The sequence below is a fragment of the Amblyomma americanum genome, chromosome 10 (genome assembly GCF_052857255.1).
Source record: "Amblyomma americanum isolate KBUSLIRL-KWMA chromosome 10, ASM5285725v1, whole genome shotgun sequence".
NCBI classification, from domain to species: domain Eukaryota; kingdom Metazoa; phylum Arthropoda; class Arachnida; order Ixodida; family Ixodidae; genus Amblyomma; species Amblyomma americanum.
Window position 1 is genome coordinate 35,914,431 of NC_135506.1, and position 14,376 is coordinate 35,928,806.

The 14,376-nt window shown below is 46.1% G+C and overlaps 1 protein-coding gene across 2 annotated transcripts in view; it reads right to left on the minus strand.

The window, feature by feature from the left end:
* Positions 1-14,376, minus strand: part of cora (erythrocyte membrane protein band 4.1 like coracle) — a 33,125-nt gene that overhangs the window by 15,084 nt on the left and 3,665 nt on the right. For both annotated transcript variants that reach the window (XM_077642082.1, XM_077642083.1), the window contains exons 2-12: positions 13,032-13,200; positions 10,817-10,921; positions 9,063-9,105; positions 8,873-8,948; positions 8,117-8,161; positions 7,798-7,971; positions 6,032-6,272; positions 4,801-4,898; positions 3,351-3,523; positions 1,448-1,635; positions 405-527 (exon numbers count right to left, since the gene is read on the minus strand). In XM_077642082.1, the coding sequence (XP_077498208.1) occupies positions 405-527; positions 1,448-1,635; positions 3,351-3,523; positions 4,801-4,898; positions 6,032-6,272; positions 7,798-7,971; positions 8,117-8,161; positions 8,873-8,948; positions 9,063-9,105; positions 10,817-10,921; positions 13,032-13,184 (1,419 nt within the window). In that variant the 5' untranslated portion in view covers positions 13,185-13,200. The remainder of the gene's footprint in view (positions 1-404; positions 528-1,447; positions 1,636-3,350; positions 3,524-4,800; positions 4,899-6,031; positions 6,273-7,797; positions 7,972-8,116; positions 8,162-8,872; positions 8,949-9,062; positions 9,106-10,816; positions 10,922-13,031; positions 13,201-14,376) is intronic.

A 14,376-nucleotide genomic window follows, 5' to 3' on the forward strand; every position in this document is an offset into this window, starting at 1 on the left:
GGGGCTCACAATGTTGCGACAATGACAAATCAAGCTGCTACCAAATTAAACAATACAGCGGTAAAAAACTTCGAGCCCAACGAAAACTTCCCAAACTGCAACAGTGTACAGAACTTCAAGGTCTCGTACATAAACTGTGAAGCACCCTGCGACAGCTATTGCCACATGAGCTACTCTTGCACACATCTAAAAGTGTGGAAATAGGCAAAGGAGGTGCCCCATGGCCCCACCCATCCTGACAATGCAAAATGAGCAATGGCTGATGATGACTGTTACTGCCGTACGAGCACATCAACACATGAGCAATGGCTCATAATGACTGTTACTGCCGTACGAGCACATCAACACAATGAGCAAGCACCTGGCAAAAAAAAAAAAAAAGGATGGAAAGTGCAGCCACTGACCCCGTCCTCGTGGAGTGGGCTCTTGTCGGCGTCCTCGGGCGACTTCCCTTCCTGGCTGAGGCGCTGGTCCTTCTTGGAATCGATGGGCAGCATGACAGCCACACCACCCACCGGAATGGTCCTCTGCACATGCACCATGCACCCAATGTGATCTATCTCTTATGCAAAGATGCAGCTGAGGATTATCTCCCTCGCGACATAAATCAGTCAGCCTCCTGGCAGTCGCAGATATGAAACATTTACTCTTCAGATAATCCGCAATCCAATCCTTTCACACTATCTACCCCATTTCCTCACATAGTGGCTGACACACAGTATGGTTCAAGGCTGAAAATGGCTTCCAACATTCGAAGGCATGATTCGCCGCATGGTCGAGTGACTGAAAGCACTTCCGTTTGTCAGTGAGGCTGTTTCATTTTGTTTTAGGCACTTAAGAGTAGGGCACAGACGGCACTGTTGGTAGCCACCTTAACAAGTGCAGTTGGCATTGCGACAACTCAAGATGTTTTGCGCGGCTTCCTTGATCTGGAGAGTGCATGAAATCTCAACACAGTAGTGATGGCAGTAACTGACATACGTAGTAAAAGTTTGATTAGATTTCATCAAAAAATAGGGATGGGGGCATTCCACCTACCCCTTGTCATTATTTTTCTGTTCACTGCATTTTGTGGTGGCCTTACACATTCCTGAGAGGATTCACACATTCTCAGCACGCACCTATGACAGGGCAGTGAACTGAGCCATTGGAATAATAAGTAATAACTGGATTAATCATAACAATGTGGGCTAGGAGGTCCACCGTCAACAAGGGCTCTGGATTAATTTCAGCCACATGGGGTTTCTTAACATGCAGTGGAATCTTTGTGCGTGGACACATTTTTGCATTTCAATGGAGCAGGTCTGCACAGTGCATTCAGATTTCAAGATACAACAACTCAGTATGTCTCTGCGAGACAACACCTGTGCTCCCAGCCTATTCTACCACATTTTTCTTTTCTATTGTTCGGACCATCCAACAGCAACAGACACCAATGAACAGTCACCTTCGTCTCCTTCTTTGGCGGCGCCTCGGCCGCAGGGCTAGACGGATGCTGCGCAGCGGCAGCCTTGGCCGACAGCCTCGGCACGTCAGTTGCTGCACCCTCCTCGCTGGGTGAACGCCGCAGAGCCCCGGTTAGTGTGTGCCGCTTGCTCTCTTCCTGGACTGCCGGCCGTACCGGGTACGTCAGGGCTGCGCCGAAAAGGAAGACAGGGAAAGAGAAAAAGCAGCTGTAGACCAAAGAACGCCCAAAGCCAACGCCCACGGCTCAAGTCAAGCTCTTCCCTGACATTCCCAGCATATCCTCAAACATCCATATATGTTCCCAGCACCTACTACTTCTTTACCCCTCCGCCAATCTCACTAGAGTAAAACCTTGTTATAATGAACTGGTAAATAATCGGAAAATAGTTCAATATAGCCAAAATTCGTAATATAATATGTTGCCAAGAAAACTCGTGATGGAGAAGTTAAATTTTGTCAGCGAAAGAACGGCAAGTGAGAGAGACTTTATCCATAATTTTAGCACCGTTTCGAAGCCACTTGCTGCGAACGCGGAGGCTGCAAAAAACTGAGTGGCTAACGCTAGTTAAGTTGGCTTCACCGCATAGCACTGCAGCATGTGGTGGCGGCAGATTAAATGCCGGCTGGGTGACTTCCTCGCAGTAAAGTGGTGTCATGTAAAAAATCGGACGCCAGGGCGACAGCTATTGCTGTTTTCACCACCTCTGGTCATTAAAGACTTGTGAAACGCGGCCGGAAGCAGTCGAATGCGTCAGAGCCAAAGAGAAACTACGCGTGAGCGGCGTCGGCTCTTCCGTCAGCTACCGGCACTCCCCGCTGCCGCTGCGGTTCGGAGTGGGGGTGCCACCGCAATTGGAACAGCGGCCCTTCCATCAACTGTCGGCGTTCCCTTGAGCGCCGAGCGTGCGGTTGAAAGTAAACAAAAAAAAAACTTGGACGACGCCTACTGAGACTTGAACGCAAATGCATTATTGGACCGCCGCCGCTTATCAGCCGATGCAATCTGCGGCCACGTGCGAGAAGTGGGCTGGTGCCAGTTTGCTGCTTATCGACAGCCTCCATCGGCCGCCTCCCGTGGGGTGGGGATGCCAATTCTGTGCGTTGACACAGCAGCTGCCCAAGGCCAGCACCAAGAGCGATGCGACGGAGCCGCGCAGCAAGAATGCAACCATGCTGTAGCATGCCTGATATCTGATTTGTCTCACCTTTATTTATGGTGCGATGCTTTGGTTTCGATTTTAAAGTTTACACCCCCCATCACTTCAGATTTTCAAATTTTGAAAAATAGGTCGGCTTACAATCGTGTAAATACGGTACATCAATGAGAACACTCTTGTTTCAATTGCAGCATTTTCAACACAACCAGAGACGCATTCTGATGCCATTTTTTTAGCCAAAACGCAAACTTCGGATGTGCATTTGGGTGCGAAAGTTGCGGTTGTACTTGACAAAAGGAGCCAGGAGAAACGGGGTGCTACAAGAAAGTGCTACGCAAGTCAATGAATTATACATCAGTGTTATCTAAACTCATTGCTCCATCAAATCACACTTGATGATTCATTTCGAACAAGGTGACGACTGAATTCAGAACAGCAGTGAGACAAAGAGGTGTTAGTGCTGCAATAGCTAAACAGAGATTCTACTTCTTTTCCCATCTCTCTTAATTGCTTTAGACACCAAACATGCATGAATAAAATTGGGCCACCAAGATTGGGGAACTAAACTCTTAAAGCTGAGCCAGTATTTTTAAGTTTTTTTTCAAGTTTTTTTAAGGTTTATTTAAGAGGTGGAAGTTTACAGAGTGGCTTTGAATACATAAAGGCAGCAGCTCACACCTTACCCTACACTCCAATATTAACAACACAAAGAGAGGAGACGCTCACTCTGTGAGGAGAAGCGCTTGTTACTGCGCGTCCGCTCGAAGTGGGGTGGCGGGCGGTCGATGCGGGCGCTTGCTTGCCGTGTCTGGTACTGTGTCCGGCCCGAGTAGCGGAATCTGGAGCCAAACCGGGGCAGGAACAGGCGGGGCTTCACAGCTGGCTCGGGAGACATGAGCCTGCCAAAACGAAGAAAGGAACGTCAACCACGTGACTTTAGACCTAGCAGCCTTTTAAGGAAATAGGGGCTTTCCTGCTTCTAAACATTTGTCTACACTAAAGACAGCCTGACGACACCTGTTGAGGGGACCACTGTCTGTGGCGAAACGCCTTGCAGTGCAGCCTCTCACCCTAAGCAACAAATAAGTGTCTGGATGATCACGGCTGCATGAAATTCGCTACACATCGTCACAGTATCAGCACAGTGTTTCAGAAGAGACAGTGTAGCGCGCAGGAGAGACTGCCCATGGGCGCTTGTCCCTGCCAGTAGCAAACGTAGCGACAGCGCTGCTGTTACCCAAATGGAGTTCCGAGTTCATCCGCAAACAGAATTTATGACTTGCGTTGCATCGTGTGCCTGGTACAAAAAAACAATGAAATACTTCTTTTCGATTGCAGAGCCAGTACTCCGACAGAGCTTTAGGCAGAAAAATACGACTGCTCGAACGCCACGGTAATCTACGCATTTCTGGTGGCACTGTAATCGGACTCTCGTGAAGGTGGCTGCACCTAGCGATGCCGCTGGGGACGTGCCCACTATACTGACTATTCTATAGTTCACTGTAGTAACAGCATTGAAGGAAAATGTTGGTTAGCCAACCGACAAGTACTGGAACCTCCTTCAAGCACCATCACAAAGGCATGCTGCAGTCATGCACACCATAGCTGACATTCCCATGAAGAAATTGCCACAATGAGTTTGGAAAAAGGATGCAGTAATAATCTCTACAAAGATGCCCCAACAACAATGCACACAGCCAAGGTAAAGTTTAGGTGAAGCACATATGAACTTCTTTGCATAGATGTCTACTTACCACCAATGGCTGAGGAAATGATGGCTCTCACAGCTACAGTTACATACTGACCACAGGTTTCTATGCTCCGCCAAAAACACGCTGGTCTATGTATTGATTAGACAGCCAACGCCGGTCATTATCAATTCATTAATTACCCACAGTGCCTCGTCTGAACTTTACAGTGGAGGGGGTACACAAAACATATTTTAACAAATAAGAAAGCAATTTATAAAAACGATGCAAACACATGGTTGCCGAAAAATGCTAACGCAAGACGGAGACGGAGCATTCCCTAGTCGAGCGGCATGTGAAAAAATTGCCACAAGCCCAGAAACCTTTTTTTTTAAATTTCAGCCATCAGAGTGTCGAAGAAGGTGTTCTCCAAGCTCAGCCATACTCAGAAGCAACAATGGCTGTCTGGAGATACTATACGCACACACCTGAAGAACGTGTGGTGCTCCACGCAAACTTTCCAAAGCCGCTTGGCTGCTCGGTGGTTGGCCAGCTTGAAACCTATGGTGCTCTCAAATTGTTCAAACTGTAAAGAGCAGAGTAACAAGAAGAGAGATGCGTAGTCCCACACGTCAATTAGAGGGTCGATCATTCTGCTCACAGGTAAGACAGAACACTACTAGCAAACATCAATGCTGACATTACAAGTTGCTGCACCACTGAGAGACAAAAGTACGAATGCTTGTCCAGACTGAACGGCTGGTTATAGTACTTACTTTACACTCAAATTTCAAGATGTGGTATCTCGCAGTGAGTTATCACCTGTACGAACAGTAGAGGAAAGGATCTAACTGGCTCGTACGAGACAATTTAAATAAGCTGTTAACTGCAAGTACAATGCACAGCTTTGCATGGAAAAGAACAATGATGCCGTCAATCATTAAGATGGTGAAACACTTGTCAAAGGAAGCAGTAGCCGTACAAAGCGGCACTTCACTTAGTTCGCAAAAGATGGCACTCTGATCGTCAAGCTGTTAGTGCTCTACTTTTGACAAGGATTCAATTTAGACATTTCAAAGCAGGGAAGCAGTCAACACCCTTTATCTGAGCTCACCTGGACATGCAGAACCAATCTGAATTACCTGTGGTTCGAATTAAATGATGCGCAGCTAAATGTGCAGAAAACCAAACATTTATTTGTACAATCATGTGAATCGGATGCGTACTGACATTTATTAATGGGCAGGCACAAAAAATATTGCACTACCAGTAAGTATTGCAAACACCAATTAGGCCAGCGTACATATATAGAGAATTGTTATACATTGCAGTTTTCACTGCAATTGCAGTCTACCACAGTCACCATTCCTTTTGTCACAACTTTTCTGAAGCTGATGATGCCCCCTGTTAGGTTTTTCAGGCCACCATCGAATTCCACGGAAAAAAAAAACAAATGGCTGGCAGTTGAGCATTGCTAAGTTTGAAATATTGGCGAAAGCATGGAACTTCTACAGACGGACACCACTGCCACATGCCTCAAAGGGTGACTGAGGTGTCCGCTGACCCAGTAAGCTAGTTACACTTGCTACTCAGAGGCTTCACACACAGGGACAGAAAAATCCCCCAAAGGCTCTCGGCCATCACTGTTTCCCATATCCCAGAACAGGGCAGAAAGGGGGGCCAGGAGAGGAGGAGGGAGAGATGGGGAAGAAGACGCACCTCCCCCGGTCGGATCTTGATGTAGAAGTTGTTGCGCTTGTAAGAGATCTTGAGGATCTTAGGCCAGGCGAAGCGGTTGATGCGCAGCCGGTCGCGGTACACTAGCAGGCCCGAGGCACAAACCCCGAGGGTGATGTCCACCCCTTCGGAGTCCCGTGCCTGGTGCAGGTCCACCCCGTACATAGCCAGCTTCTTGGCATTCTCCAGGTAGTGCAGCTCGGCCTCGGCGGGGGTCTGGCCCCTTGGGCACAGGCAAGAGAGAGAGAAAAGGCTCGTTTAGAGGTGGAGAAAACTTTGCCGGCACATATATAAAAACTGCCGATGTGCTACTCTGCACTAGGGAGACAATGGCAGTGCAGTAGAAGAGTACAGAAAACAGTTTAGGAAAAGCAAGCAAATGCACAAAAAAAATCGCAAATGCACACATCATGCTGTGCAACGTGAGAGCCCAGTGATAGCAGCTATGCTATGCTGCATGTCAGATGAAAACGGCATCAGGAAAAGGAAGCAACACATCGCAAACAGACCACAGCATGACCGCTATCCCACTACCCTCTTCTATCCCTCTACGCCCTTCTCCTTTCCTGCTCCTCCTCCTCTCCAACATCCTGTGACACTCCTTTGCTGTGTAGACGTCTACACCAAAGCCCTCGCTGTAAAAAAAAAAAATGTGCTTGAGTCGGAGCGAATACATTTCAAGAGGGGGAACCAAGATTTTAATGTTTGCTCAGGAATTCAATGTCTGCAGAAAGGCAAAAAAAAAAAAAACTAATTGCACAGCACTGCTGCAAAGAGCAAGGCAAGGGTCCTAAAATAGATTTCATCATTACTGGCGCTCATGCCAGCGCCTTGATCTTAAGCTCATAACATGTCTGGTAATCTATATATAAGCTGAGCATTCTGCCATTTCTGTCACATTTGAACTGAGCCACAGTCGTCAACACATGTACTGACGGCTTGTCCCAAGTGGCAGTACTAGGTGTTTGTGAATAAGACATACAGAGCGAACAGTAGACAAATTTCAGATGGAACGGGTAAGCAAACATTCAAGCACGAGCCGTGGCTAAGCTACAGTGGCGCATGAGCACCAAATATCCCTGCAGTATCTTCTTCCACTCAGCCCTGCGATGTTACTGCGGCCACAGATTTGCGAGAAGTCAGACAACTCGGCGAGAAAAGCATTTCTTGACAACAATATGATGACCGCCATGCACCCTCAGTTGCAAAAGTTAGGAGTACACTGCACTGCTCACCCAAACAACGTGGTGGACTGTAAACTTTTGCAACAGATGGTACGTGGAGTGAAGACGAAGAAAGCATGCACGCGAAATGTCCGTAAAATGGGCAAGATGAGTGATATACATTCACCCGCTTATCACCACCCCACTTCTGCATGCAGCATGCTTCATAAAATCTAATTTCCCACAAATTTAGTGCAGCCCTACATGCCACCCATTTATGACCTCGAGTTGAGCTGCTTGGCAAAAAAACAGCACAAAAAACAACTTGACTTTCCAAACAACCTTACTGCCTCAAGCTTCACACCCTTCCTGTGCACCTTTTAAATTTTTTTTTAACCCTCGTAAAAGCTGGATTTCTGATGAGAACGGCTTGCACAGCAAGACAATTCCAAATTAACAATTTCTGGGACCTTCCCTATTTCCTACCCATTACAAATGGTCCATGGTGAAACATTGGATTCAGAAGACCAACGCGGTAGCATAACCGCACTTATAAACGACAGCAGACCGGCCCAACAGACTCACTTGTGCTGCTTGTGAAGCTCCATGACCTTGTCCTCTAGCTCAGGGGTTTGGTTGGGCGCGAAGCGGAACTCAGACAGGTAGTTGCGGCCGTGGTCCTCGGGGTCAAAGTCGCCCAGCTCTGCTTGCACCAGGTACGACCCCAGCAGCGCGTGTGTCACGAAGGAGCAGGGGAGCCTGTGTGCAGGGACCGCACCAAGAGCGCCCATTAACGCTCAACCTCAGGCTCCTTCACACACGCAGCCACTTGCACGCATAAACCAGAGCAATAGAAAATCAGTCCTAGTTTTGGCAGATCGCACGTTCCTGCTGGAATACTCACTTCCCCGACAGGATGTCATCCCGTATCTGCAGGCAGAGCTGGTACCTGCAAATGACCAAGTGAAGAAAAAAAAGCTGCCTTGTAGCCTGCCGTACCAGGTATCAACCACATCTCCTATCCTGAACTCCAGTATCTGTTGCTACATTCATGCCTCGCTGCCCAGTTCACAATAGAGAAGACAATCTCTGCCCTCAAGTCACCCAAGCTTTAGCAACAAAAACGTTCATAGGGACACATTGCCAGCGGAACTATAAACAGTTATGCATAAGTAGTCTTCTATAATAGAACTTTTCTTTCCATGCACCAAAAATGCAACATTATCTTGCCACCAAAAGTAAGCATATGCATAAAATGCTTTGCCAAGTCAGCAGCTTACCACTAGTTGGAGTCACAGAAAGGAACTCTGATGATCACATCAGGGCTTATCAATGAATCACACACCTATGCCTACTACACCTGCTGTACACCTGCTCTCAGTGGTTTTTCTCGTTTAATGTACCAATTTCCTGCTTTGCAGGCTATCAGCCTGACTTTGCCATTCAGAACATCAGAAAAATCTGTGATGGCACCAGAAAACTCAGTAAAAAGAACAGCTGTCATTCAAAAACATCACTGGAACCAATGTAAAGTCTGATTGGATTTTTCAAGCCTTCCACTGTTCTTGTTTCTGGCTACGGCCATTGCGGTGCCTAACTCATAACACCAACATGCTTCCGCTGTATGAATACTACACTAGCATAAACGTGACCAACTTGCCTCGTAATGTCCTCTTGCAGCTGAGATGGGTCAGGGGGGTAGAATTTCACCTCGAAAGACATCTCCCAGGGCCGACCTGCAGGGAGAATTACGGTGCCAGAAAATTAATGAAATAAGTAGCAGTCAAAACCAAAACAGACACACTGAGAAAGAGAAGAAAAATAGAGCTATATTGAAAATTGTTACTCACGTTTCATCTGCTTTGAGAGACTCTTTTCCAAGTTGATCCAATTCTGCACAGGGTGGCAATAACGAGAATGCTTGTAATGTGGTGTGAAAAATGTACTGGATGCAACACGTAACTGAGAAACACCGAAAAGCAAATGCAAAGTGCAGGGTTTCTTCAAGCAGATCACTGACCATGCCATTTCATTTCATGTGTTTACAGCACTGTGCACAGAAATAGACCACAGCCCTCTTTTCGGCCCGATGACACCAGCACACGTAGCTAGGCACCTGTCAATTGAACAGCAGGTCATAAACAATGAACAAAAAGATGTCACGTCATCTTGAATACGACATAAACCATCATTTTGTTTAATGGTCACAGTTTATATTCGGCACTAAAGAGAATAAAAATCACAAACTGTACAGTTTAACACTCGAAAGCAACAGATGGACTGCAAGGGATGCTGTAGCGACTTCTTTGGATTGATTTAGACCACCAGGGGTTTTTTAATGTGCACTGACATTGCATAGCACATGGGCTTTTCATGATCCAGCTTCATCGAAATATGGATACCGCGGACAGGATTGAATCCGCAACTTAGGGATCAGTAACGAAACACCAAAGCCATCGAGCCATCACGGCAAGTACTAAGAATACTAACAACAATAATAAATGTGAACTCAGTCAGATTGGAGAGCAGACAGGCAGGTAAAAGTAAATAAATAATAAATAAATACATAAAAAATACTAAATATATTCTCCAGAAAGCTCGTTACTTGCTTCCTAGCAATATCCCCAGCGCAGTTCACCATGGTAACAGCAGCACCACAAGTTTAATGAGAACTGAAAATGAAACTGTCACCATGTGCACTTCTGAAGATGAGAAGCCTTCATTTTATCATCAGCTCATGAAGTTCAGACCAGTGATGGCACCAAAAGTAGGCGAGGGGCAGTGGCGGTCAATACAAAAATTTATCAAGCCCTTCCTCCTGAAAAGAACCATTCCTGACAACGTGGCCCCCCTCCGAACTCATGGCAAGTGAGTACGTGATGCTTTCGCCCCTTCATTTTCTTCATTTCTTTTATCTTTGACAAAGCAATGACAAAAAGGCCCCGTGTCTACTAAAACTTCAAATCACCCTCCCTTACGCCACCTCTTCTCTGTACCACTGCACTACAAATATCCAGCACTGCCATTGGTTCAGAGCATGCCAACTTGTGCATGGAATACATCTACTACCGCATAACAGCACATTGCTTAAATGAGCACAAACGTCACACATCGGGCACTGTTAAATGCACACTTGATAGAAAATGATAAACTCGGCCCAATTTCCAAGAATACTCATTCTAAACTCCTTGCATAAATCAATTCTTAAAGATGCCAGAAAGGTCACATAAGAACAGGTCAGCCACATGCACAACGAACATACGTTTACGACCCCACCCGCTTGGCCCTATCATAAGTATCTCCATAGACACAGGTGGAGAGCCTAGATAAGCACATTTCTTTTACATCGGAAGAGCAGCATGTTTGTGACAACAGGAATGTGGCGACATGACAGAATAATTACAGTTGTTCATTGTGCACTATACTTAGTTTTGTGATCATTTCAAACAAAACAGCAGCTCGAGGCAACTGTGCTTTTCCAGAAGTATACAGCGAGATGAAAAAAACTCCGTACGCTCCCACCTCCCGCAACACCACAAAGTATGTGGTAGCACAGCAGCACTACTCGCTTCGCACTGAGTTATTTATGACCGCCAAAACTCACTCGCTGGTCCTCGTTATCCCTGTAGGTGAGGCCAAAGTAGTCCCGCTCGAGCAGGTTGAGATACTCGCACACACGGTCGAAAAGTTGTTCGCCACGGGCTTTGCGCTGCAGGAACAAACAACACGCACCCTTACTTCAAGAAGTGTACACTTCGCGGCGAGAAAACGTGCAAGCAAGTCATTGGACCAAAAAGGGCAGACAGGAGAAAAAAAATATAGCAGCCATGTTTTGTTGTGTCCGCGATTAAGTTCGGGTTTCGGTCTTCGGATGCGGACAGGTGCAGCCGCGTAGTGGGAGTGTCTGGAACTACACGTGAACGCTCCCCACTGTGTCGATGGGTGGCGCCACATCCCTGGCGAGCCCTGGTGTGGGACAGTCACATGGACAGCGTGTTCGCGCCAAGTGGCAGTGTGCGGTCGCCATTTCCGACAAGGCTACGTTCATTATGTGTACTACGTGCGGAATAAAGTAATTCTCAGTACGTAACAGTTTTCAGATTATCTTTTTCAGTGACAGCTTCACTTTCGTGCGGTGCAATATGCAACACAAGTTCTGAAGCAGCAAAAGGCTCTATTCTGCATCAAACCTCAAGCATCGCATCCTGTTGAATGTGGTGCATCAACTGCGTCCGACTAGTACCTGAACAGAGATCACATTTCCATATTTTGAGAGCAGCCATCCAGCCTCCACTACCACACTTCAAGAGAAGATGCTCGTGCACAATGCATGCAGAGAGAGCTGGGTTTGATGTGACTTTCAAGACCAAAAACTGCATGTTGAAGGCTTTTGTGATGGCCTGTTTTTTTTTTTTCATGGTTCTCTCTTATTTATCTCTGAATGGCATATCTTTCGGAATTCTTAGTATTTCTGTGAGCACAAAAGACATGCCAAATAGACACTAATGACTTGTCATGCGGTCATTTGTTTAATGTTTTTTTCAAATAAATTTCTATGTATACCCGTGCTTCTACATCCCTGTAATTCTTAACTATGTCTAAGTTCCCTTGAATGGGGCAATGTTCTTCACAAGAAAAATAACTGACCCATTAGAAAGGTTTGGTTTATGGGGTTTTAACGTCCCAAAGCGACTCAGGCTATGAGAGACGCCGTAGTGAAGGGCTCCAGAAATTTCGACCACCTGGGGTTCTTTTACGTGAACTGACATCACACAGCACACGGGCCTCTAGAATTTCGCCTCCATCGAAATTCGACCGCCGCGGCCGGGATCGAACTCGCGTCTTTCGGGCCGGCAGCCGAGCGCCATAACCACTCAGCCACAGCGGCGGCTTGACCCATTAGAAAGGTATGTTATATTGGAGCCTAGGGGTTCTCAGAGCTTACTTAAAACTTCACAAAGATTACAGTGTGCAGCCATTGAAAAAATAAAGGACCACTAGAATGAGACACTTCAGGACCTGTTTAGACCCGCCGATGACAAGTTAGTGAGAATGAGGAAACTTTATGACTGTACCGCCACATTTTAACCATCCCTGGCCTTGCCCGTGACTGGAATTTCATGCTTTCAAATCATGATTCCTGACAAGGCAAATTTTTGTCAAGCTCTCAACTGAAAAGCCCATACAAATGCATGACTGAGCATATTCTACCTGCAAGCGCCATTTGTCTGTTACTGCTCTGAAACTAGTCAAAACACACAGGTTGTTAAGCCTAGATCAATCAGTTCTGCTAGAAATTCTACATTGTCACTCAGCACTGCTCAGGACTAGCCTATCTTGCATATCTTGGCCCTGAAGTGGGTCTTACAGCTGCCAGCAGCCAACCAGGTATGCAACTGTGCCCAAGTTCTGTGCCACGTCACTGCATGCACTTTCACAACAACGTCATTCAGACAAAATCTGACCGGCACGATTACTACGAGATGTTAAGAGTGGTTCATCTGTAAAAGTTGCTGAGCACTGAAAAGCAGTGAGTATAAGAGTTCATAACAAAATTGGAACAGTTTTTCCTCACGCACACTCCTAACCCTTTAACCACCAAATTAATTCTCGAAAAACGAACCAAAACCGCCCAATTTTTGGGGCGAATTTTGACAAAAATGACTGTTGTCAGGCTCAAAACACACATAAAAGACGCAAAATGTGTTTCACGGACAACTAACACCCTCTAGTATTTAAAATTGCAATCAACGCAACATCAGGCCAGACGAGTGTGACTTCCAACGCCTGAGGAATGCCGTAAGAAATGAAGCACTCACATCAAGCTGGCACTCGTAGTCTGAGCCATCCAGCAGGTGCACACGGCAGGCGGCTGTGGAGCGAGCACGCAGGATCCCCGACCGTCGAGACTTGCTCGACGGGCTCGATTCGGCAGGGCCATTCTCCTCGGGCGACTCTTTCTCTTCAGCCATGGCTCAAGTGGCCCCCCTATGGAAGCCAGGAAAGGCACACAGTTGCAGGCATTTAGAGTCACAGCTCACCAGGGCTTGATATATTCGCAGGCAATCAATCTGAGGCGTACCAACAATTCACAAAAGCTAGGACCCACTTAGACTCACTGAAACCCATATTCCCGGGTGCTCATGAAGGCATTCACGAGTTCAAACATGCCTGAGTGGAGTTATGAATGGGCATGCTTACGATGATCAACAAACGTGCACAACACACAAACAGCACGAAAACCTCCTGTGCTCAGCACTGCGAACCCACTTGCTGCTGATAAGCATAAAATGATACCTACACAGACTTTTGCTGTGCCCCAATAACTGGAGCATAAATCATCATCATACCGCCTGTCAGAGCTGGCCTTGCAAGCTATACCATTGTTCAAGGCTTGAAATGCAATGCATCAGCCACATGTTGAACATGTGCTTCTCTAATGACTGCTGAAATCTCCCCGCACAATTCATGCGGAGAGCAGTTTTGTAGGTGGCATTTAGTTCGTAACCTTTGCACTACCAAGCTTCTAAGAGCCAACAACCACTGCCTGGAACTCCGTTAAGCTCCAAGCAATGTCAAGCAATGCTGTCTCAATGTCAAGCAATGTCAAGCAATGCATTTTCTCACTGAAAAGAAAATAAAACAAACAAAAACAAACGTCACGAAGAGATGCAAGCTGTGCGCTTTAACATATCAAAGACGTTAATATCATGACCAAAGTCTCAACGTTTACTACAAAATCTTCCCCAAAATATCTTGACATATTTAGCACAGCGTGTCCCCTATTCTGTTCATTTATCTGGAGTGTAACTATATTGCTATAAAAACATCACCATAAAGAGGAGAATAATAATATAATACATACAAATAAATTTCACCCGCTTACACCTTGTAAGCAGGTTAAGATCTAGGAGGCCCGCAAAAATCTACTCTTAAAAAAAAAAAACTGAAAACATACAAGTCTACGTGATCACAAATGCACAAAGAAAAATCAAAGGGATAAAATATGCTGTAATAACTTGTTGGAAATGCTGAGCTGTTAATCAGATAGCCAACTCCAGTCTCCTCATGCTTGGTGAAAAATGAAAATTAACCACTGAAACTTAGTTTTACAGGAATATTCAATAAACTTCTTCAGAGTTGTCAGATCATCTTGAAATTAAG